This window comes from Maniola hyperantus, chromosome 24 (genome assembly GCF_902806685.2).
Source record: "Maniola hyperantus chromosome 24, iAphHyp1.2, whole genome shotgun sequence".
NCBI classification, from domain to species: Eukaryota; Metazoa; Arthropoda; class Insecta; order Lepidoptera; family Nymphalidae; genus Maniola; species Maniola hyperantus.
Window position 1 is genome coordinate 5,438,078 of NC_048559.1, and position 24,024 is coordinate 5,462,101.

General features: G+C 38.3%; 2 protein-coding genes across 2 annotated transcripts; both read left to right on the forward strand.

The window, feature by feature from the left end:
• Window positions 1-503: 503 nt before the first annotated feature.
• Csl4 (exosome component 1 Csl4) lies at window positions 504-2,845 on the forward strand. Its single transcript, XM_034981285.2, has 3 exons — window positions 504-962; window positions 1,731-1,979; window positions 2,579-2,845. The coding sequence occupies exons 1-3, from the start codon at window positions 798-800 to the stop codon at window positions 2,822-2,824; spliced, it is 660 nt and encodes a 219-aa protein (XP_034837176.1). The 5' UTR covers window positions 504-797; the 3' UTR covers window positions 2,825-2,845.
• Window positions 2,846-3,721: 876 nt separating this feature from the next.
• LOC117993480 (solute carrier family 53 member 1-like) lies at window positions 3,722-23,761 on the forward strand. The gene is made up of 11 exons (XM_034981284.2): window positions 3,722-4,090; window positions 5,161-5,314; window positions 7,841-8,070; window positions 11,750-12,011; window positions 14,850-15,220; window positions 17,942-18,089; window positions 19,719-19,913; window positions 20,766-20,938; window positions 22,442-22,572; window positions 22,696-22,851; window positions 23,578-23,761. Exons 1-11 carry the CDS (start codon window positions 4,022-4,024, stop codon window positions 23,693-23,695), a joined length of 2,007 nt encoding a protein of 668 aa, XP_034837175.1. The 5' UTR covers window positions 3,722-4,021; the 3' UTR covers window positions 23,696-23,761.
• The last annotated feature ends 263 nt before the right edge of the window (window positions 23,762-24,024 follow it).

The following is a 24,024-nucleotide window of genomic DNA, read 5'->3' on the forward strand; positions in this document are numbered from 1 at the left end:
GTGATTTTAGCACGCACTCGCGAACCTACTGTTTAAATTTGTATTGTGCACTAAAATTTAGAGTCTTTAAATGTGAAAGTCATGTTCCGTTCCTTTTTTAGCATTAGTAAAAAGAAAAGGATGCAGATACTCTAAACTATTATTTGTTTGTATTAACCGATCAACAATATTTGTATTAAACGTTTTTTATGTGAAAACACTTATAGCTAATAAGAAATACAATGACGCCACGAATTCTCAAAGTCTGTTTTGCAACTAAAGTTGCATTCCTTGTATGTATTGTTGAAAAAAGCCGGTTACACGATAAGGTACAAAAAATAGGTTAGCTGCGTCTCTGTTTATCACATTAGTAACTTTATCTGTGCACTTTTTAGTGTGAATGAGCAAGCAAACGTTCCTATATCTAGCTTTACTACTCTATCTACGCTTGCACATGACCATGCAGATAGATAATCTATGGTCAATATTATTGGTCTGTGGTAATTATCAGTTATTGTCAATTTACGAATGAATTTCTGTGTATGGTCGTGGTGGTGGTGGGAAGATTCTTGGGTTTAAAAAACAATTTGGTTATATTTTAAGGGTTATTTTAATGAACTGAAAATAAAGCAAATAGGTAATATATGCATAACTAAATAATAAAGCGGTATTTATCACAAGACAAGAGGAAAAATATGGTTGTTTTGTGGCTGGTTAGCAAATCTATGTTAGTGCCCTGTTGAAGACAAGAACAGAAATAAACTTTAATTTTATAAAAGCAAGTCTTTGTAAACTTTGGTGTACATTCAATCTTTACAATGGATTTAAAGTTTGAAATGGGAGGGAAAATATGTATTCCCGGAATGCGGTTAACTCGAGCGAAGAAAGACTACATTAGTGGTCAAGGCACATACGAACTACAAGGGTATATTTATGCCGCATTGGCGGGAGTTTTGAAAATGGAAGAAGACAGCGACACAAAGGTATGGTGGAACATCAACAGGGGTGGTTTCAACATCAATGGGTGAAACCGTATCATTAAATGGATTATTTCTTTGTCTTTTATGCATATTAAAGTAGAAATTACCATATCAACATACAGCTTAAACTACTGAGTCTCACTTGTGATATTGCACTTGTGATTTTCTCTAGAATGTAGGCTGCGTGACTGATGAGTTGTTCTAATGGGTTACTTCAAAACCAATCTTTGCATTTGAAGTTGGGGGCATCACCTAGTTTACAGAAAATCCTGATTCCTAAGAATTTTACTAAAAGGAACTATGAAGATTATTTTTCTTATGCTTATGCTTGATGACAATCATTATGGCAAGCAATGATGAGATCTATATTGGAGCAAGCTTACCGAAAAGATGCCTATTCACTCTAGCCTTGAAGATTTATTAAGTTATATTTGTTAGAACATCACTGGAAGGGCTTTCCAAACTTTAGCAGTCTGTATTAGAAATGTTGAACAAACATTACCTAGTTTTTAAGTCATTGTCTTTTAGGTCCACATCCTAAATGTTTATTTCTTCAAAAAAGTTAAGAAATCTGGGCACTAAACAAGGCCCATAGAGACAATTTAAAGAGGTGTCAAAAGCAATAGAACTCAGTATGGTCATAATATGGTGGCTCAGAGTTGAGAGATTTTTTATAATGCAAATTGATTTACTAAAACATTGCGCACTCTGTAAAAAAGGCAATTTTATTTTATTTATTTCTTCAAAAATACTAATTAATTATTTTTCCAGGCAACAAGACTATCTGTAGAAAGTCTAGTAACTCCCAGTGTTCTACCAAAGACTGGCGACGTTGTAACAGCTAAAGTGACTGTAGTCAATTCAAGACAGGTACAATGCGCCATACTATGTGTAGGACCAACAGTATTGGCTCGGCCTTATAAAGGGATGCTCAAGAAAGAAGATATAAAGTGTACTGACAAAGATAGGATTGATCCTTATAAGTGCTTCCGACCGGGGGATGTAATATTGGCCAGGGTTGTATCCTTTTTCAAAATCATCATCATTATAATCAACCCATCGCTGGCTTACTACTGAGCATGAGTCTCCTCTCAGAGTAAGAAGTTTTTTTTTAAATTTTTGTAATCAGATACAAGCTAGCCCTTGACTGCAATATCACTATCGGTAGTAAGTGATTATGCAATCTAAGATGGAAGCGGGAACCTAACCTGGAAGGGGTATGGCAGTTTTTATTAAACCCATACCCCTTTAGTTTCTACACTGTATCATACTGGAACGCTAAATCGCTTGGCGGCACTGCTTTGCCGGTGGGGTGGTCTACCCTGTTGATCAAGTGTGGATTGTTTAGAACTCTCAGGCATGCAGGTTTTCTTGTGATGATGTTGTTTTCCTTATCCATTAGAGCAAGTGATACTTAATTGCTTATTGGTGCATGCCTGAGTTGAAATCCAAGATCCTCCAACTAGAGGAAATCCACATGGATGTCACAGGCATCGTCCTAAAAGCTAAAACCGAAATCCACGCGGACGAAGTCGCGGGCTAGTGTGGTATAATATAAGAAAATGAAGTATGGATTTCTAGTGATTACACTAATTTATTTTCCTGAACATTGTACTCAGCTTCCAATGACAGAACTTCACTGGTACCACCTGTCCACAGCAGAGAACGAACTAGGTGTTGCCATAGCAACGGCTGAAGGCTCCCCGCAAGGTGTGAGCATGCTGCCCATCAGTTGGTCTGAAATGCAGTGCCCCAAAACTCTAGTAAAGGAACCAAGGAAAGTGGCTAGACTCATACCAGAAAATATAAATGACAACCTTTTCCCCACTAACACAGATGAAACAAAAGGATCTAATTCTAAATAAATACATTATCTATGACAATTGTGTGGTTTTTTTCAACCTTATAACTTCCTTTTTAGGGTTCCGTAGCCAAATGGCAAAAAAACTGAAGATTCGTCATGTCTGTCTGTATGTCACAGCCACTTTTTTCCGAAACTATAAGAGTTATAGGTTTAACCTAGTGTGGAGACCACTAGTAACCGACGCCAAAATAACGTGTTTTTGTTAAATAAAGATATTTTTATTTTTATTTTTTATCAAACTAAAAAAAATATATGTACCTACATTACCATGCAAACTTCCACCGAAAATTGGTTTGAACGAGATCTAGTAAGTAGTTTTTGATTTAACGTGCAAAATGTCGATAAAATACGATTGTAGTACGGAACCCTCGGTGCGCGAGTCTGATTCCGCACTTATGTGTATATACGGTATATATTATATGTATTATAGGCTCGCGCTTGACTTCAATCAAACCAAACAATAGGTGTGATGCAGCCTAAGGGGGAGTGTGCCTTCGAAGGCACAATATGGGACCTAAGCTGCGAAGTAATATGAAATCGTAGTCTCATAGTAGCATTGTAAGTTTCATCTTTTATTTCTGGTCGGTGAGTTTCATACAATGCGCTATAAATGCCTAGTTAATTTTTCTCTTAAAAGTACTGATACTGAATCAGTCAATTTCTTTTATGTCGTTATTATCTGTGTCGTTGTTTAATGAATTAATTTTTTTACTAGCTGGTGCCCGCGACCTTACAGACTATTTTAAAATCTCGAAATCTCGTGTTTTGAATAAATTACAACTAATATATACTCTTTTCTGTCGACCTATACATCCATGGGTAAATGTTTTCCGAACGCAAAAAGCAACAAGAATGTCACTAATAACCACACTATAACGACAAATCAAAAGGTGCGTCAAAAGTCAACGTCAATGTCTATCATTAATCAAATCAATTTGCTAAATTTTTGTGTTCTCTCTATTTGTAGATAATTCTTGCCGTTTGTGATAAAAAATTATTACTTTAATAAATGTTTTATTGTATATCAACTGTAACGAAAGACATTCCAGTATTTAGTTTATATTCATAGTGTAATTATTTTATCATAGTACTGTTATCAAGGTTTTGTATTGTGTAAATAAAATTGTCTAGTGATTAGCTCTAGACTAGGGTTTTATTAGTTGTTCGTAGGTTATTGAGGTGAATAAACGTATGGAAAATGAAGTTCGCGGAGCACCTTAGTGCGCACATTACGCCTGAGTGGCGCAAACAATATATTAATTATGAGGTATGTTGGAATGTTTAACCCACTTTTTCTTATACTTTCTGACTTTAAAGCTCTCGATTCTAGACTCCGAAGTCCTTACGCTTATCGACATACCTGCTGATTAATAAATATACCGAATCACAAATTGAAAAATAAATAAAAACAAATATCCAATTTTATTAATAATAACCATATCTTAATTTATTAAAAATGTCTTTTACAAATCATTGTACCAGGTTGTGTATCAGGTTAATTGACTTTTCTTTCATAAACTATAATTTAGTTTTTGTGGTGTAATTAAAATGTAATTTCCTTGAAGTATTCAGTCATTAGTTTAATTTTTTTTAAATATTATGTGCTATTAATATTATAATTAATGCAAAAGTGTGTCTGCCAGTTACCTTTTCATGAGCCCATATTTCATAGCCCATCTGCTTAACCGATTTTGATAAAATTTGATACTGAGACCTTGTAGCATCAGGATTGAAGAGTTGGAACTTGGAATTCAATAACAAAGTCTATGTTCGGCATTTACAATGTTATTTCACCAGGAACAGTTCATGAATCTATAGTTTAGGAGTGCTGTACGATGCATCATCAGGTTTGAGGCGTTCGGACGAGTATAAACTTGAAGCTGTTGCTTGATACCTAAAATATTAATTCGCCATCAGAAATCCCAGAATCCTCAAGGCTTAGGAGTTCAGTACCTTGCAGCATCAGGATTGAGAAGCTGGGATCCGAAGTTCAATGGTGAATCTATGCTTGGCACCAAAAATAATATTGCATCGTCTACAATTCCTGAATCACTATAGTTTAAGAGTGCTGTACCCTACATCATCAGGGTTGAGGAGTTGGGACTTGGAGTCCTAGCATGAAGTCATTGTTTGGAACCTACAACATTAATTAACTATAAACACTTCCTGAATCTTAATAACTTAGGCGGGCAGAAGTCTGCCAATCCGCACTTGGGCAGCATGGTAGACTATAGCCAAAACCCTTCCTATACTGAGAGGAGACCCATGCTCTGTAGTGAGCCTGCGATGGGTTAATCATGATAATGATGGTTGCCACTGTTAATTTTGAATCCTTAGGAGATGAAAGCAATGCTGTACACAGCTGTAGAAGAGGCTCCATCAGCAGAAAATGTAGAGCCAGAAGTACTATCCAGACATTTTGCCAATTTTGATGAAACTTTCTTTCATTACTGTGACCAGGAATTGAAGAAAATCACTACATTTTATTCAGGTAAGTAATATTTACGTTTATTTTATTTATTTAACCGTAAGGCGTTGGGGTCACAACATGCTGGAATGGTGACCTTGCACTGGAAGGCGCAGTGTCGGATGACCCCCACCACTAGGTGGACGTACAACATCAGGCGAGTCACAAGACTGTGGAGTGTGGAAGTCCCTACAAAAGACCCTATGTCTAGCTGTGGATGTCTATCGGTTGATGTCTATCGGTTGATGATGATTATGAAGTAATATTTAGATTAAAAAAATTGAATCAGCAGAAAAGTACTAAAATCATAAAAAAAATATATATAAGTACTAGATGATGGCTGCAACTTTATCCATTGAATAGTTTTTGAAAAATCCCAAGGGAACTCTTTGATATTCCGGGTTTAAAAAGTATATATTCATCCCCATGATTGATTGCTCAGATAGGCTGTGAAAGCTAGCAGACAGGCTGATAGCCCATATTTTATAATATTAGTATAGATAATATAAGCAATATGACAGGTTTTTCCCATGTTGAAGTAAGTTGAATTAAATTTAGTTTCACTCAAGTCTTTTTTATAGTTTGAGCAATCATAAATCGACACCTGCTAGGAAAAACATCGTATCTCTTTTTTCGTATCGAAAATGTTTGTCAACAAGAGAAAATGTACCTTTGTGTTATTTTGTGAGTTACAGTAATTACTTTGTGAGTTACAATTATTATTTATAAAACGACATTGTAACTCAGACATACAATTAAGTGTTGTGTGTTGATATTTACAAAAAAATTGCAAGTCTGCCAGGCATTGTATCTCAGACTTACAATTTTGTTAAGATGTAAGGCAATTTAATTTGAAATAAGTCTTGCTGAAAACAATCGTATCTTACATTACAATTTTAGTTACGTAATATTATTGATGGCAGTTATAGGTAACTGTGTGTTCCTAAATATACCCTTTTAGTATCTTGAGTGGCCGCTGACTTACAATCTTTTTCCACTAGCTAAAATCTTGACGCGAATAAATTTAGATACAGGGGTGAGTGCAAAAAAGAGCATTTTTGTTTACTAAGAATATGATTGTAACTCAAAATCGCTAAAAAGTGAGTTACGATGTTTTTCCTTCGGGTGTCGATATAATTATGTAATGACAAAAAAAAATTTACTTAATCAATACTTATAATTAATTAATATATTTGTTTAATTAATATATTTGTTTAATACCTGTCTGTGCAGATCTTAATCAATTCTCGCGGTACCGCTATTCGACCGGGAAAATCGATCGATAATGTTGATGATATACCTATAGGCTGGCTATTCAAATATTCAGTTTATTACGGTGTCCGCATTTCGGCCTTTAAACGTCATTCGCAAAACCAGTACCTGGTATGCCTTTGCCCTTTACGCATTTATATAGGCACTTTACTATATAGGCCCGCGCCTTCGTTTGCATTTGAATTTAAAAAAATTGTGGGAACTATTTGATATTTCGGCGATAAAAGTAGCCTATGTCACTCTCTATGACTTTAACTATATCCATGCAAAATATCACATTGATCCATTGCTTCGTTGAGGCATGATAGACGGGCAAACCAACGAACAAACACAGTCTCGCATTTATAAATTAGTAGGATGTATCGAATTGAGAAACTTAAGGACCAGTTCTCTCTGTGCATCGTATTTTCATTGCACCAATGCATTGATCGCGTCGTGATTCCTTTCCACCAATGCAGTGGGTTCCGAGACCTGAGACTAGGTTTGTCCTTCAATCACGCTGCTACAGAGCATCAGATTGACGTAATTTTTTGCATGGATATACATAGTTAAAAACCTGGATAGTGACAAGTTACTTTTCAACAAGAAAATCAAAGAGTTCGATTTTCAAACCTACAAATCCACGTAAATACTCTACAAAGTACTTGCTACTTTTTATCCAGGAAATTTAAAGAGGTCCCACGGTTTTTTATAAACTAAATCCACGGGCACGTAGTCGCGGGCAGTAACTAGTATTTGAATATACTTACTAATTAAGGTTCTGTTCGCGACGGGTGCCAACGGGAACCTATCACTGACTTCGTTGCCCGGCCGTCCCTCCGCCAGTCCGTCTGTCTGTCAGCGGGCTGTATCTCGTAAACCGTACCTAATAGGTAGAGAGTTGAAATTTTCACAGAATGTGTAATTCTATTGCCGCTATAACAAATAATAAAAAAATCTAAATGACCGCCACAATAATTTAATAAATTAAAAAGTGTTGTTTCTTGTACAGTTCTTGCAATTCACGAAGGCGAGTGAACTTTACGTGTGGTTACGTCGTACCAGGGACATTGAGTAAGTGTGCGTGCATGTCGGACCAATCAGTCACGAGCAAGCGCTCACAAACGTACACATTTACTTTACCTTACTTATTACCGATACGACTTAAACACGAGCATGAGCCACTCGCCCTCGTGAAATGCAAGAACTGTACTATGGTACGGAGCCTTTTGTGTGCGAGTCCGATTTTTTTTGTATATACTTGTCGAAAAATTATCAACAAAGAAATTCGTATTGCAGAAAAACTAGCAGAGGCCACACGTAAATATGCCACATTGCAGAGCGAGCTGAAATCAAGGTTCGACACAATCAAGCCGAAAAGCGGCGGGGACAAAAAAGCCATGCCTCGGCGAAAAGTTCAAGAGCTGAAGTTAGCCTTCAGCGAATTCTACCTTAGTCTAATATTGCTCCAAAACTACCAGAACTTGAACTATACCGGATTTAGGAAGATATTGAAAAAACATGATAAGGTCAGTTAAAGTTAGGTCTTTTTTTAATGTTCCGTACTCGAAGAGTGCCAGCGGGACCCTATTATCCTCCACTGTCAGTCCATCCGTCTGTCCATCCGTCTGTCTGTCAGCGTCCGAGCTGTATTTCGCGAACCCGTATGTTTAGGTGGAGAGTCAAAATGTTCACAGAATGTGTTTTTTCACAACAAATCCATACTAATATTATAAAGGCGAAAGTGTGTCTGTCTGTCTGTCTGTCTGCTAGCCTTTGACGGCCCATCCATTCAACCGATTTTGACGAAATGTGGTACAGCGATAGCTTGCATCCTGGGGAAGGCCATAGGCTACTTTTTATCCTGGAAAACCAAAGAATTCCCACGGGATTTTAAAGAACCTAAAACCACGCGGACGAAGTCGCGGGCATCATCTAGTACTCAATAAAAATTTCAAAATGAAAATAAAAAAAATGTATAATTGTTATTTCTTCTACGATGGTACGGAATCCTTCATGTGCGAGTCCGACTTGTTTTTTTTTTTTTTTTTATAATAGGTATATTTATTTCTGATACAAATTCCAGACCTATACTACCTAGACCTGTTTTGATGCGGTTTTATGTAGGTAATTTACATTTGAATGCACATTGTATACATCGTATAAACTCGGTTATTTTTATACTTGAAACATTTTTTCCTCATATTTCCCCCTATTTTTATCATCCTGATTTTTATTCTTTGGTAGCACAAGGAAAGAGCCATAGTAAGATAAAATACTTTCCTTGTACGAATATTTCTGCAACTATAGTGGAAAAATAAACCGGCCAAATGCGAGTTGCGCACCAAGGGTTCCGTACTACAGTCGTATTTTTTCGACATTTTGCACATTTTTAAAAATAAATAAAAATCTGTTTTAGAATGCACATGTGAAGCCCTTTCATATTATGATACGCCACTTTAGTTCTCTTACTTTGAAATTAAAAAATACTAATTATTTGTTCATGACCACAATTTAACCTTTTTTGTGTGATGTAACCACAAATTCACGGTTTTCAGATTTTCCCCCTTATGTCTGCTATAAGATCTACCTACCTGCCAAATTTCATGATTCTAGGTCAACGGGAAGTACCCTGTAGGTTTCTTGACAACAAGACAGACAACAAAGTGATCCTATAGGGGTTCCGTTTTTGCTTTTAAGGTACGGAACCCTAAAAAACAGTATCTGTCTAGCATTTAGGTAGGTATGTGTGTGCTATTAAGGAAAATGTTAATAGATCCATTCTGACGTGCACGAGCGCGATTGTTTGAATGACTTCATTTCTGTGACCAATTTAATCTACAATCTTGAAATTATTAATCTTAACGATAGCACGGACATCAAAAGGAACCTTAAAACTACTGCTAAACTACTAATTAGTGTTTAAAAGTGCATAAGTGTAGTGTCATGTAATAACTAAAAGTGCTTGTGAGCATAACTAGATTACAAAAACATAGTGAATTCCGATAATATTAGTAGGTATAAACTAAGTTCTATAAATTTTGTAATGAAATCTAAATATATAAAAGGAAAAGGTGAATGACTAACAGACTGACTGATTAATCTATCAACGCACAGCTCAAACTACTGAACGGATCGAGCTGAAATTTGGCATGCATGATAGCTATTATGACGTATGCATCCGCTACGAAAGGATTTTTGAAAATTCATCCCCTAAGGGGGTGAAATAGGGGTTTGAAATTTGTGTAGTCCACGCGAACGAAGTCGCGAGCATAAGATAGTTATTCATAAGTAGAAGTTTAAGCTAAAGTAAAATTAATTAGTTCTATAGACAAACATTGCCATTTAATACTCTTGCTTTATGGTAAAAAACTCTGAGCAATTCAAATAAAGTGTGTGTGTGTGTGAAATTACTAATCTACTGAAATTATAATTACTGTGAAGAATTTCAAACATTGGTTAATTTGATAAACGTTTTCCATGTGAACATTTTTTGATTTTATCTAAAACAATAAAAAAGCATTGGGCTTCACTTTTGATGATAAAAAATCGTTAAAAATCACCATTTTCAGAAGTTATTGGTAAAGATATTATGACTAGATTTTAGTTTCATTTTGGCAAAGATCTAGGTAAATCAAATATTGACTCAGCTCAAAATACTAGGTATAAAAATATTCATACACATAGACGTCACAATAATTTTGTGTTTGCGGTTTTTATGGAGGTTTTATTTTACTTTCCTCAATACGCACTATGCCTACTCGTTAATCTGTGAGCTTTCGGCCGGGTATTATCAGTCGTCATTTCGAATGGGATTTCGCGCTTTAGGAAAACCCTAAGTCTAGTAATTGGATGTCCTTGACATTTTAGTTTTTCCGGACAATTATCAACCTTAACCGTGTAATAGCCTCAACATTGTTTTGTAAACAACTCAATTTGCCTATTTACTCATTTTTAGGGTTCCGTACCTCAAAAGGAAAGACGGAAACCTTATAGGATCACTTTGTTGTCTGTCTTTCAAGAAACCTACAGGGTACTTCCCGTTGACCTAGAATCATGAAATTTGGCAGGTACCTAGGTGGGTCTTATAGCTGGGCATTTGGGGAAAAATCTGAAAACCGTGAATTGGTTGTTACATCACACAAAAATAATTAAATTGCGTGCATGAAATAAAAATTAGTATTTTCAATTTTCGGAGTAAGATAACTATATCAAGTGGGGTATCATAATATGTAAGGGCTTTACCTGTGGATTCTAAAACAGATTTTTATGAAATTAACGTGCAAAATGTCGAAAAAATGCGACTGTACGGAACCCTCGGTGAGTGAGCCTGACTGGCACTTGGCCGGTTTTTATCTATTTAATTTATTTTCATGCTCTATTGGAGTTCCATTTTAGTAGTATTGTGGTTTGTATACAAAATAAATAATATTATGTGGATCAATAAGCATGAACTACAATTCTATAGGATAATATATTATTACCTATCATTTTCATGTACGGAGTTTCCGTTTCATAATCGACTAGCTTATGCTCGCGACTTCGTCCGCGTGGACTACACAAACCTCTATTTCACCGACTTAGGGGTTGAATTTTCAAAAATCCTTTCTTAGCGGATGCCTACGTCATAATAGCTATCTGCATGCCAAATTTCAGCCCGATCCGTCCATTAGTTTGAGCTGTGCGTTGATAGATCAGTCAGTCAGCCAGTCAGTCACCTTTTCCTTTTTATATATTTAGATTTCCTAGACCACCCCCACGTAATGAAGATATCTATCAATATACAAGGCAATTATCCCTTTTCTTGCTGAGACCAAAATCCATACTATCACACTAGCAAAATTATAAAGGCGAAAGTTAGTGTGTGTGTTTTAGTTACTCTTTCACACAAAAACTTCTAGACGAATTTGGCTGAAATTCGGAATGGAGTAATTATACCCTAGATTAACAAAAGGCTCGGAAATTTTCATCCCGGAAAATCAAAGAGTTCCCACGGGATTTTCAAAAAACCTATATCCACGCGGCGTAGCTTGCACCCGTATACGAATATAGGCTAATTTTTATTCCTTTAGGATTTTTAATAACTTAAATGCACGCGAACGAGGCATCATCTAGATTCTAGTAATTCCATAAGTCTGTGACTGTACCTCCTATTTTTCTGTAGTTACAATGCTTTACATTACAATTCTGTATTTTGTTTATCACCAGTTATTAAACGTAAGCAACGGTGCACAATGGAGAGCAGAACACGTGGAAACTTCACCCTTCTACACGAACAAAGACATAGACAGATTAATAAGCGACACAGAAGCTACGGTCACCAACGACCTAGAAGGCGGCGACCGACAGAAGGCCATGAAGAAGTTGCGAGTACCACCGCTCGGGGAACAACAGAGTCCGTGGACCACGTTCAAAGTGGGTCTGTTCTCTGGATCGTTCATTGTTCTGTTCATTACCGTAGTACTGTCAGGTGAGTCGATGATATAGCTCCTGCGATTTATTGTGTCCTAGTACTTCAAACTAGAAAACATGTCGAATCTCGATATGTTTTCTAGCTATAGAAAACTTCTCAAATCTGTATAATGCATAAGTCCCGCAATTTGCTAATGCGCGTGGCCGCTATTTTATTGACGTCAGCACTAGACTGAAGTTTCGAGCAACCAGTACAAATTTTTTTGCTGATGGACTATTTTTATTTATGTTAATGAGACTGAGTTAATGTTACTGTTAATAAGAATGGTTCCAGCGCAATAGCAATTTGCGGGGCTTATAACACCAACTAGCTCAGGTACGCTCATAAGAACTGCTTTCCTGGTTCTTGATTTTCTAGACCCCCTCAATCACGGCTACCAAAGACCCCATGGCCAACGTCTGCTTTTTCTGACTGCCTGGTACTTTTATGATAAATAGGTACCATCGTCATTACCTGATGCGCTAAGGCCCAGCTCATAAGACTGCCTAAATTTCTGGTATCCTAAGAGATTGTCTCGAAAACCTCTAGTAGGTACATTACGCACTGCTTCATAAATTTATACAAGTTTTACCAAATATGTGCAACGCGACTGCATCGATATTGCCTCGCGTCATAAATATTGTGGTACCAGTGTTATTTCTAATCTTTCAGTAAGCTAGTTGTAGCATAGTCATAAGATTTTCTATGGAACATGTTTGTATAGTTTAAACAATAAGTGTGCTTATCAAACAACCTTATCAAGAAATGATTTAAAAACTTTCGTCCTCGATTCCAATCCATTGTGACGTAATATAAATATTTGTTGCATACCATAACCATAAACTATGCTATACAAACTGAATCTATTGTAAATTCATGTTTCTTATCTATGCCTAATGAAACTGGGCAGTAATCCACCATAAATAATATAGCTTGGACCTAGTCTTGGGCAAACATTTGCCACAAATATCTCTATGTCTATGATAATGTTTGCTTGGCACACATGTTTGTCAATGTTTGATTATTGCACCCACATTTGATAAGCTTTGAAAACAGATTCTTACATGCAAATGTTTCATTTATTATTCAGTGAATTCCTTGAACTATTTTATTTTATGTATCTTTACTGGCTAGCAATGATAAACAATCTATACTAATCTAAATATATAAAAGGAAAAGGTGACTGACTCACTGACTGACTGATCTATCAACGCACAGCTCAAACTACTGGACGGATAGGGCTGAAATTTGGCATGCAGATAAGCTATTATGACGTAGACATCCGCTAAGAAAGGATTTTTGAAAATTCAACCCGTAAGGGGGTAAAATGGGGGTTCGAAAGTTTTGTAGTTCACGCGGACGAAGTTGCGGGCGTAAGCTAGTTTACCTATAAATGCGAAAGTCTGTCTGTCTATCTGTCTGTTTGTCGTCTAGCTTTTCACGGCCCATCGGTTTACCGATTTAGACGAAATTTGGAATAAAGATAGCCCATGAGATGGACATAGACTATTTTTTGTCCAGGAAAGTTCACGGGATTTTCAATAAACTTAAATCTACCTACTATTAGAATGAAAACCACTTTGATATACTTTAGTAGGCTTTTATTCACTGTTCACATAGTAATTATTATTTATATCAACCCAATGGCAAACACCTCTTTTTTTACGCGCCATTATATAGTCACGTTTGCCATAGATTCGCTACTTTGCAGAGCACACCATAGATAATACAATCACCTAGTTTTTATCCGTCTAACACTACGTGGATAAATTTGTGGGCGTCACTTATCATCACGGGAAGTACCCTATAGGATTTGATTCCCTTTTATTAACAGACACGACAGGCAGACAGACAACGGAGAGGTTCCTTTTTCCTTTTGAGGTACGGAACCCTAAGAACCTAAACCGATTCGGACGAAGCCACGGGCATCTAGTACATGCATACTAGTTTTATATTGATAGGTCGCTCAGAGTCACTCAGCGGGCGATGGAGAGAGCTATGCTTGGAGTTTCTCTACGTGATCAAATCAGGAATGAGGAGATCCGTAGGAGAACTAGAGTAACATAGTTCGTTATTCGTACAACCGATAGACGTTGGGGTCCCAAGGTGCTGGAATGGCGACCTCGCACCGGAAGTCTTGGAAGACCCCCCACTAGGTGGACGGACGACATCAGACGAGTCGCAGGGAGCCGCTGGATCCAGGCTGCGCAAGACCGTGGCGTGTGGAAGTCCCTACAAGAGACCTATGTCCAGCAGTGGACGTCTATTGGTTGATGATGATGATGATGATGATGATGATGATGATGATATTGATAGGTGTAGGATATTGGTGTCTAGTGAAAAGGATTTATTTGTACCTACAATACCTAATATGAGTTACCAAATGCTTGTAGATGTAAAACTGTACCTACTGATTTTATTTTTGAAGTGGAGATTTGAGATGCTTAAGACCAGATTATGTACAAAGATGCTGTGTGTTTTCAGATTAGAATTATAATCACAATCTTTTATCAATAGAATAAACTGATAAAAGATAACAGTACTATATCAAGCAACCATCTAGGAAATAGAAATGATAAGACTGAACTGAATTTTTAATCCAGGCATAAAAAAGTTATATCAGCATCATCATAACCTAATCTCTATTGTATTAATGTAAATTTTGGTATAGTACGCGACAGGTTGAGATGGCAATCGGGGTGGGAACGCCCCGCGCACCCGCCCAGCCCCCGCAGTAACCCGGTGCGGGCGACCGTGGAGCACATTAATTATTTATTACTATCCGGATATATCTCACGCCCGTGTACAAGATAAATATATATAATAGAGATTTTTAATAAAACCTTTTTGTTTCAGCTCTTTTCCACGAGGGCGGCGCAGACAATTTCAAATCCGCCTTCCGATTATACCGCGGACCATTCCTATTAGTCGAATTTATATTTTTAATTGGCATCAACGTATACGGCTGGCGTTCTTCTGGCGTCAACCATGTCCTAATCTTCGAGTTGGACCCACGAAAGCATCTATCAGAACAAGATTTGATGGAACTGGCGTCTATATTTGGGGTTGTATGGGCGTTAAGTATACTCAGTTTTATATACAGCGAGAGTCTGAGTATACCACCCTTTGCCAACCCTCTGGCGTTAGTGATAATCATGCTGGCATTCCTGATGAATCCTTTGAGGGTGTTCCGGCATGAAGCGAGGTTTTGGTTTCTGAAAATTTGCGTAAGTTGATTTTTTTTTTCACTTAACTTTGGGAATGGAACATTGTTCTAATATGTCATTAGTTTGCCTTTTCCCGTTTTTTATGAGTTTGAAATTTAAAATGGCCTGAAAATATTGTTACAATCATGATGTTTTGTTATATATGGTATAGAAAAAAGGCTTTTATAATTTGCAGAAGATAGTGTAAAATCTTAAACATAGACTAGACTCAAATAGACCTCACATGTTGAATCAAAGCGGGCGTTGCTTTGCGGAAGTCCCTGATGCACAAGGAATAACAAGACTTATGCACAAACACATGTGCATTCCCTATTACCCATTCTCATAGCCCGATGGGACGGAAATCCGACACGACCGGAGCGAGATTAGGCGCAGGACTGACAGCTTTACGTGCTCTCCGAGGAACGGCGGTAAAATACCACCAATTTCCTAACTCCGGGCTAATACTGAAAATTTCTTGAACAACCAACCTTTGACTCGATCCGAAAATCGCTTACCACTAGACCAACGAGGCAGTTAAGAGACCTCGTGTATTGTGTTTCTGTAGGCTAAAAGCGAAGGCACACGATGCGTTGCGTTGGCAGTGCGACGTCTGAGCGGTGCCTCTGCGTCGTCCTACATAGAAATCGCTGTACCATGCTACACAATGCGTTACGACGTCGTGCGACGCCGCACCGCATGCGCAACGAACTTGGGACCCGAGAGTCAAGGCGGGGAGGGGTGGTGCGTTGCAACACCTTACTTTTTGTTGGAGCGGAAACGCAGTGCCCGTGTGGCACCCAATACTCAAATCCACAGCGGTGCGGCGCCGCAACGCACCGGAAACGCAACGTGTGGCCGCAGTCTATAAAGGCGAGATCTATAGAGCGCACTCTGACTTGACTTAAGGCAGAGTTAAAACGAGACAGAGTTTCTCGTTTTAACTCAACCTTAAGTCTGTGCAAAGTCAAAGTGCGCTCTATAGATCTCAGCCTGAGTCAGTTGTCTTGGTGCCGAAGTTTCGACCTCTATGATACCCTCCCTACCCTTATTTTTAAGTTATGTTAGGCGGTGTTTACATGCTCAGTTTCGCATCGGTACAATCGATTGCTATGACTCTGATATGGTTTAGAAGTTCATTTCAGCTTCAGTGTTTTTCTTTTCTACTAAAGCAGAGAGATTACCAACTGCAATAGAACGATTGCGGTAGAATGACAGCTACAATGTCACGATCGCAATCACCTCTGATTGGTGTACGCTCGCTCACTATTGGCTACAATGCATTGTTGCAACAATAATAGCACAAATTCAGCCAATCACAACAATTGACTCCAATTTTTTTATTACTTTATTATAAACTAGGATAAAAATAATGACGTAAACTGAAAAAACTAATTAAATCGATCAAATAATAAAAAAGTTATAATCATTTATATATTTCTGATTAGACAGAAATAGCAATATAGGATTATGACGTCATTTTGACATATGCCATAGTAGCTTCGTGCGATTTCATACTTTTCGTTTTGCGTGAAAGGGATAAAAGACCCTCCCACTCCAAAATTAAAATGCCTGTAACTTTGTAAATCTTTGTTGCATTTTAATATTTTTTTCAGCGTACGTCATTATTTTCATCCTAGTTTATAATAAAGTAATAATATTTATCAAATTTAAAAGTAATAAAATACCCAATTGAGATTGTAATAATGATTGATACAGGTTTTTGAAATCGCTCTATAGGATGACTTGGAACAAATTAATTTAGCACCTAGGGCTTGAATAATGTAATTTTTTTTGTATTATTATGTTGGTGGTTCAATAAAAAAAAATAGATTGCTGCAGTACATTTTAGCCAATATTCAAAGTGAAATAGAATAGAGAAAAGTGTCAGCCAATTAGAGGTGATTTCATAGATATGCCTATTAGAGTACTTACTATTTATAATCTATTTTTTCCTTTACTGATTTAAAAAGTAAACAAGTATCTTCTGCTGAAACGCGTACAGTAGCCGGCAAGAAATATTGTACATCGACCTTTAGAAAGACATTTCGGCTTCGTAGCGCGTTGTCTCTGTCACTCATACCTATGTGACGTTTTGTCGGTCTCAACGACAGAGACAACGCTCTATGAAACTGATAGAAAGAGTCCTCTTACTAAAGGTCGATGTACAATATTTCTTGCTATACTGTAAGTGGCGCACCATACGCGGCCTGTAAAACATTGTTACAATCAAATCATGATACAAGTGAAAACCTAACTCCAGAAGGTCTTAAGGTCAAATCGCGTCGCTTACGCGTTTCTCCGAGACACTTTATGTGATTTGTTTGTCTTTTAAGTTAGCTAAGGAAAACTAAAGTACCTGTACATAGTACGCTAGATAAGGCGTGCCATATAAAATGACAGTTTTTTTTATCCGATTCGAAGAACCACACCGATTGTACCGGGAATTAAAATTGACACTTCTTGTCAAAATATGGTCTTCGTCGTCTTTGTTCTCACGGGATTTTCAAAGCACTTGAATCCACGCGGGTGAATTCATGGGCATGATCTAGTAATATGAAAAATAGTTGGGTATACTCCGACAAACAGGTGAGTTTAGCCGACTCACATTTAAAGTTCGTTGTCCATAATATCATGAATCTTTCTGACTACAGTCATGGGTTGAATTGTTATCGAACTGAGCGTGTAACCTCCGTCAAAGATGTGCGTGTATAGATTAAAGCTCGGATTTGCTCGTTCCAGGGTCGAATACTAGCGGCACCTTTCATGCCAGTGTTATTCGCAGATTTCTGGCTGGCGGACCAGTGGAACTCGTTCACGTACGCCTTCCTCGACTTTCACTTCCTCATCGCGTTCTATATCGCCGGTGCGGACTGGTTCAGCGTCAACAGTGAGTCATGTCTTGTCTTTCATGCCAGTGTCATTGGCAGGTTTCTGGCTGGCGGACCAGTGGAACTCGTTCACGTACGCCTTCCTCGTCACTGTATCGCCGGCGCGGACTGGTTCAGCGTCAACAGTGAGTCATGTCTTGTCTTTCATGCCAGTGTCATTCACAGGTTTCTGGCTGGCGGACCAGTGGAACTCGTTCACGTATGCCTTCCTCGTCACTGTATCGCCGGCGCGGACTGGTTCAGCGTCAACAGTGAGTCATGTCTTGTCTTTCATGCCAGTGTCATTCACAGGTTTCTGGCTGGCGGACCAGTGGAACTCGTTCACGTATGCCTTCCTCGTCACTGTATCGCCGGCGCGGACTGGTTCAGCGTCAACAGTGAGTCATGTCTTGTCTTTCATGCCAGTGTCATTCACAGGTTTCTGGCTGGCGGACCAGTGGAACTCGTTCACGTATGCCTTCCTCGTCACTGTATCGCCGGCGCGGACTGGTTCAGCGTCAACAGTGAGTCATGTCTTGTCTTTCATGCCAGTGTCATTCGCAGGTGTCTGGCTGGCGGACCAGTGGAACTCGTTCACGTACGCAATATCATTAATCATTAAAATTATTTTAGGTCAGTAAACGTAAAATTATTCTCACTCTGCAACTAACACTTATCATAATTCAGTTTGCACTCTCTTTTGAAATTTTGAAATGAAAATCTTTGGAGTAAAACACTATTTTCCTAATTTGCCAGATTTATACCCAAAAAATATCCAGCTAAGTAGTAGCCAGTAGTCGTGTCAGTCAAAAATATTAAATCAAAAGAAAATAAATTGTCCTCATACAGTAAAAATTTCATACGAATTGGAATGTAATCGTGTTCAAAATTCTGAAAAAAAGAAATTGTGACTAGACCGTTTTCTTATATGCTAGAAGTATACCTACCCTAAAAATTACTAAAAATTAGATGATGCCCACGACTTCGTCCGCGTGGATTTAGGTTTTTAAAAATCCCTGGGAACTCCTTCCTCAGAACTCTTTGTCCTTCCCCAGGATGCAAGCTATCGCTGTACCAAATTTCGTCAAAATCGGTTGAACGGATGGGCCGTGAAAGGCTAGCAGTCAGACAGACAGACACACTTTCGCATTTATAATATTAGTATGGATATGTGGCCAAATTAAAGGTCTTTTTAGGGTTCCGTACCTCAAAAGGTAAAACGGAACCCTTATAGGATCACTTTATTGTCTGTCTGTCTGTCTGTCAAGAAACCTACAGGGTACTTCCCGTTGACCTAGAATCATGAAATTTGGCAGGTAGGTAGATGTTATAGCTGACATTAAGGGAAAAATCTGAAAACCGTGAATTTAGAGTTAGATCACACAAAAAAAAATTGTGCTCATGAACTAATAATTAGTATTTTCAACTTTCGAAGTGAGTGACTATATCAAGTGGGGTATCATATGAAAGGTCTTCACCTGTACATTCTAAAACAGATTTTTATTTATTTTTATGCATCATAGTTTTTGAATTATCGTGCAAAATGTCGAAAAAATACGACTGTAGTACGGAACCCTCATTGCGCGAGCCTGACTCGCACTTGGCCGGTTTTTTTTCTAACACCTTCAAAAGTAAATACTGGTGCACAGATTCGTTCGAGTCAACAAAGTGGTTCATCTTCACTCGAGCGGCGGTGAACATAGTGCCGGCGTGGACGCGGTTCTGGCAGTGTCTGCGGCGGTACCGCGACAGCAAGGAGGCTTTCCCGCATCTCGTCAACGCGGGAAAGTATTCTACCACCTTCTTCGTCGTTTTCTTCTCCACACTACGGACTTTGTACAGCGGTAAGTGCCTTTTTTCAGAGCAGAACAACCAACAAAAAATCTTCCGTTTCTGAAACCTGGCAGATTCTTCGATCTTCCTTGTAGCAGATACCTAAGTTACCTATATTGTATATACAAGTATAATTCTTCCCCCAACTGCTAATCTAGAAAAAACTTCTCAAATATGTTTCTTATTAGTTGTCAAAATGTGCAGAGCTATCTTCACTCCAAATTTCAGTCTTAACCCAGCTGTTTTCGTTCTGCTTTGTAACATGGGTATACGCCAGTCAACTTTTTGGACGGTTTCTGAATCCTTGATAGATTTCCCTTCTAGAGAACTTGGCTAAGTTTTGTAGAACCTTAATCTTCGTTATATTTGGTTCATAATAATATGGGGAGTAATTTTTTCTACAACAAGATCATTTACAGATAACCTGTTCTTGAAAAGTTATTCCCATATTTCTTGAACCCGCCAGATTTTTCTTAAAACTCTTTCTTCCTATAATTGCCAATTTGGTAAAAAAACTTTCAAAATTCTTTCTTATCGGTTGCTCACACCACCAGAGGTACTTTTGTTCCTAATTTAAGCTCGAAATGTTTTGCTGTTAGAAGACTGAAGACTTCTCAGAGTAAAACACCAAAATTCAATTCGTCACAACTTGATCTTTTCAAATGCTCAACATTGATGTTTTGGAAATAAACACGACGCCCGATTCTTGAAGCGAAACTTTTTGAAAAAAGTGGACGAAACAACGCGGCATCTCATTAGCCGGGCAGTGCGTATTGTTGTGTCCATATGAGTGAGCAAGACAGTACTGCTTCGCTTCCGTCGGCTGACGCACAACACCTCACGAATTTTTTTTATTGTTGCAGTGGACTACGAAAGCATATACGACAATCCCTTTCTATATCCGTGGCTGGCGTGTCAGTTTGTATCGTCCACATACACATATACCTGGGACGTAAAGATGGACTGGGGCCTGCTGAGCGTGGGGCCCAGCGCCGAGAACAGCCTGCTGCGAGACGAGATCGTGTACAGCCCTGGGGTAAGTGACATAGCGGCTCCTCCTCATCATCGCCGACTCACTACAGAGTACGGGTCTCCTCACAGAGTACCGAGTGAGAAGGGTTTTGGCCATAGTCTACCACGCTGACTAAATGCAGATTGGCAGACTTCACACACCTTTCAGAACTTTAAGGGGACTCACTTCAGTACTTTCTTCATACAAACGTAGGAGGGAAAATACAACAGTATTCGATATTGTACGCACAAAACTAAGAACTATATCGATTTATCTCGTCTTTATCTAGGTTCATTGATATATAGATCATTGAAAAAAATATTGATTTAAAAGTTACGAGCGTCAAAAGATTCCTATTTTAACACTAAATTTATGAAAACTTTGGGCGTAAATAAATAAGATTAGGGATATGAAAATTATTATAAAAAAATTATCATTAGACATAGTTTATTTATTCATTAGTTGAAATAACTTTACTTTGCAAACATAAATTCAGTAGTTTTTTCTCAAAAATACTTTTCCTAAACCCCTTTCGCACGCTTGATTTCGGTGAAAATCATCGTGCCTCTCAGCTTTCTCATACAATGTCAAGTGAAAAGCAAACATGTTACCCACGTGCGCTGCCAATTTCGGTCGAGCGTCCTGCGTCACCTTAAGATCTAGCCAAATCCTGCCCCAAGCGAAAATTGACTCAAAAAAAAATTACGTTCACTACAGCTTTCTTAAATCTGGCCAGACGATTACGGCGGATGTCTATTGACAGCAACTGCAAACCATGACGGTAGAGCTAGCTGCTAAACAACCGAGGCTGGTCAATCGCTCTAGGCCACTGCTGCTTCAGGACAACGCTAGACCACGGGCTGCACAACAGACGGCTACCAAAATAGAAGAGCTTCAAATGGAATGTCTAAGACATCCCCCGTACTCCCCGGACCTTGCTCCAACAGATTATCATTTTTTTTCGTGGATATCTTTTTGCAAGGGAAAAAATTCAACTCCGATGGGGCAGTCCAAAGCACCTTCAAAGATTTTATTGATTCCCGTCCGAATGGTTTTTTTAGTAATGGGATCAATGAACTACTTATGAGATTGCAAAAGTGCATAGATAACACAGATATGTCCAGATTTGCAACTAGCGTGGCCCCCTCAGTCCCTCTCGCTCAAGCAGATTTTCTTACTTGTGAAATGTCATTCCTTCTACACTTTACGTTGTTTGTCAAATACTCACGTACAAATTTGACAAAACACATTTTGACATACAAAAAAAAGTGGCCACGGTGATAAGGAAAAAACATAATCATTTTGTCACGTTCTAACAAGAGCTTAAATGCATTTAGCTATCTCGCTCTAACAGTGTCACAATAGGGCTACTTCTAACAGTCCTTATTCTGAGATAGATAACAATGGTACCTACATACTTTGATTAAATAAATATAATATTATATATTTTTTAAATCGACTTTATAATCCTCCCTTACAAAAAGTCAATTTCATATGTTACCTAATATTATGAATGGGTATTTTCAGTTCTACTACTTCGCGATAATTGAGGATCTGGTGCTCCGATTCATCTGGGCGCCATCTTTCTTTTTGACGGAGAACAAAATCGTCAGCGGCGACACCATGGTCTCTATACTTGCGCCGCTCGAAGTTTTCAGGTAAGTGCCTAAAACGAAAAATGTATTATCGCAAAGAATCATAAAAATGTTCACAAATAAATTCACTTTCTAATACGTTTGTATGGAAAAGCCACCACCTGAAGATGAAATTTTCTCGTACAGACGTTTCATTTGGAATTTCTTCCGCCTCGAGAACGAGCACCTCAACAACTGCGGTAAATTCCGAGCCGTCAGAGACATCTCCGTGGCGCCACTGGACTCCTCGGATCAAGCACTCATCATTCGAATGATGGACCTGCCTGATGGAGTCGTTAATAGGTAAGACTTGTGCTTTTTAAGGTTCCGTACCTCAAAAGGAAAAAAGGAACCCTTATGGGATCACTTTGTTGTCTGTCAGTCGTGTCTGTCAAGAAATGGTAATCAAATCTTCTTCCCGATGACCTAGAATCATGAAATTGGTAGGTAGGTAGGTAGGTCTTTAAGCACAAGTAAAGAAAAAATCCGAAAACCGTGAATTTGTGGCTGTCACAAGAAAAAAAATTAAAATGTGTTCATGAACAAATATTGCTATTTTCAACTTTCAAAGTAAGATTACTATACCAAGTGGAGTATCATATGAAAGGGCTTTGCTTGTACATTTTAAAACAGATTTTTTATTTATCGTGCGAAATGAAAAAATACGACTGTAATGCAAAACCCTCGATGCGCGAGTCTGAATCGCACTTGGCTGTTTTTTTTTTGTAATACAGCGAAGTACACGGGTATGACTACCCCCTAAAAATCAGTACCCTTATTATAAATGCGAAAGTGTGTTTGTTTGTTGGTTTGTCCTTCAATCACATCGCAACGGTGCAACGGATTGACGTGATATTTTGCATGGGTATAGATAAAGACATGGAGAGTGACATAGGCTACTTTTTATCTCGGGAAATCAAAGAGTTCCCATGGGATTTTAAAAAAACCTAATTCCACGCGGACGAAGTCGCGGGCATCAGCTAGTAAAAAATATATGAGATTCTTACAAATATACTGTTATCGTTCCAGAGTAACAAAGAAGAAGCACGTAAAGAAGACGAAGGAGAACGACCGCAAGCCGCTGCTGAAGAAGGAGTCCATACACGAGCTGCAGCGCGAGCTGGAGCTCAGCTCCAAGATGCTGTGACCACTGTGATAGCCATGTTGAACATGTCCAACTGTTATTGCAATTATATTTATAACTATATTCTAACACGACTCGTTTTATTTCACACAGACGCCCCTTTCACACGGCAGTCCAGTTTTTTGCAGGATCCCGTTTGATGGCGAATGTGTTTGTATGCTAGCGTTCATACGAGCATCCCGCATGCGAGATGATATTATAACACATTCGCCATCAAACGGTATTCTGCAGAAAACGGGATCCTGCAAAAAAACTGGACGCCGTGTGAAAGGGCTGTAACGCCCGCGAAATCTGCGTGAACTACACAAATTATAAACCCTATTTGCACTGAC

Bases quoted from the DNA above. Each gene is read 5' to 3' on its own strand.
- Csl4 (XM_034981285.2), top strand. From the start codon at position 798: ATGGATTTAAAGTTTGAAATGGGAGGGAAAATATGTATTCCCGGAATG. The intron at 963-1,730 runs GTATGGTGGAAC...TTATTTTTCCAG, and splicing joins AAGAAGACAGCGACACAAAG to GCAACAAGACTATCTGTAGA. The intron at 1,980-2,578 runs GTATCCTTTTTC...CATTGTACTCAG, and splicing joins ATGTAATATTGGCCAGGGTT to CTTCCAATGACAGAACTTCA.
- LOC117993480 (XM_034981284.2), top strand. From the start codon at position 4,022: ATGAAGTTCGCGGAGCACCTTAGTGCGCACATTACGCCTGAGTGGCGC. The intron at 8,071-11,749 runs GTCAGTTAAAGT...GTTTATCACCAG, and splicing joins TATTGAAAAAACATGATAAG to TTATTAAACGTAAGCAACGG. The intron at 20,939-22,441 runs GTAAGTGACATA...GGGTATTTTCAG, and splicing joins AGATCGTGTACAGCCCTGGG to TTCTACTACTTCGCGATAAT.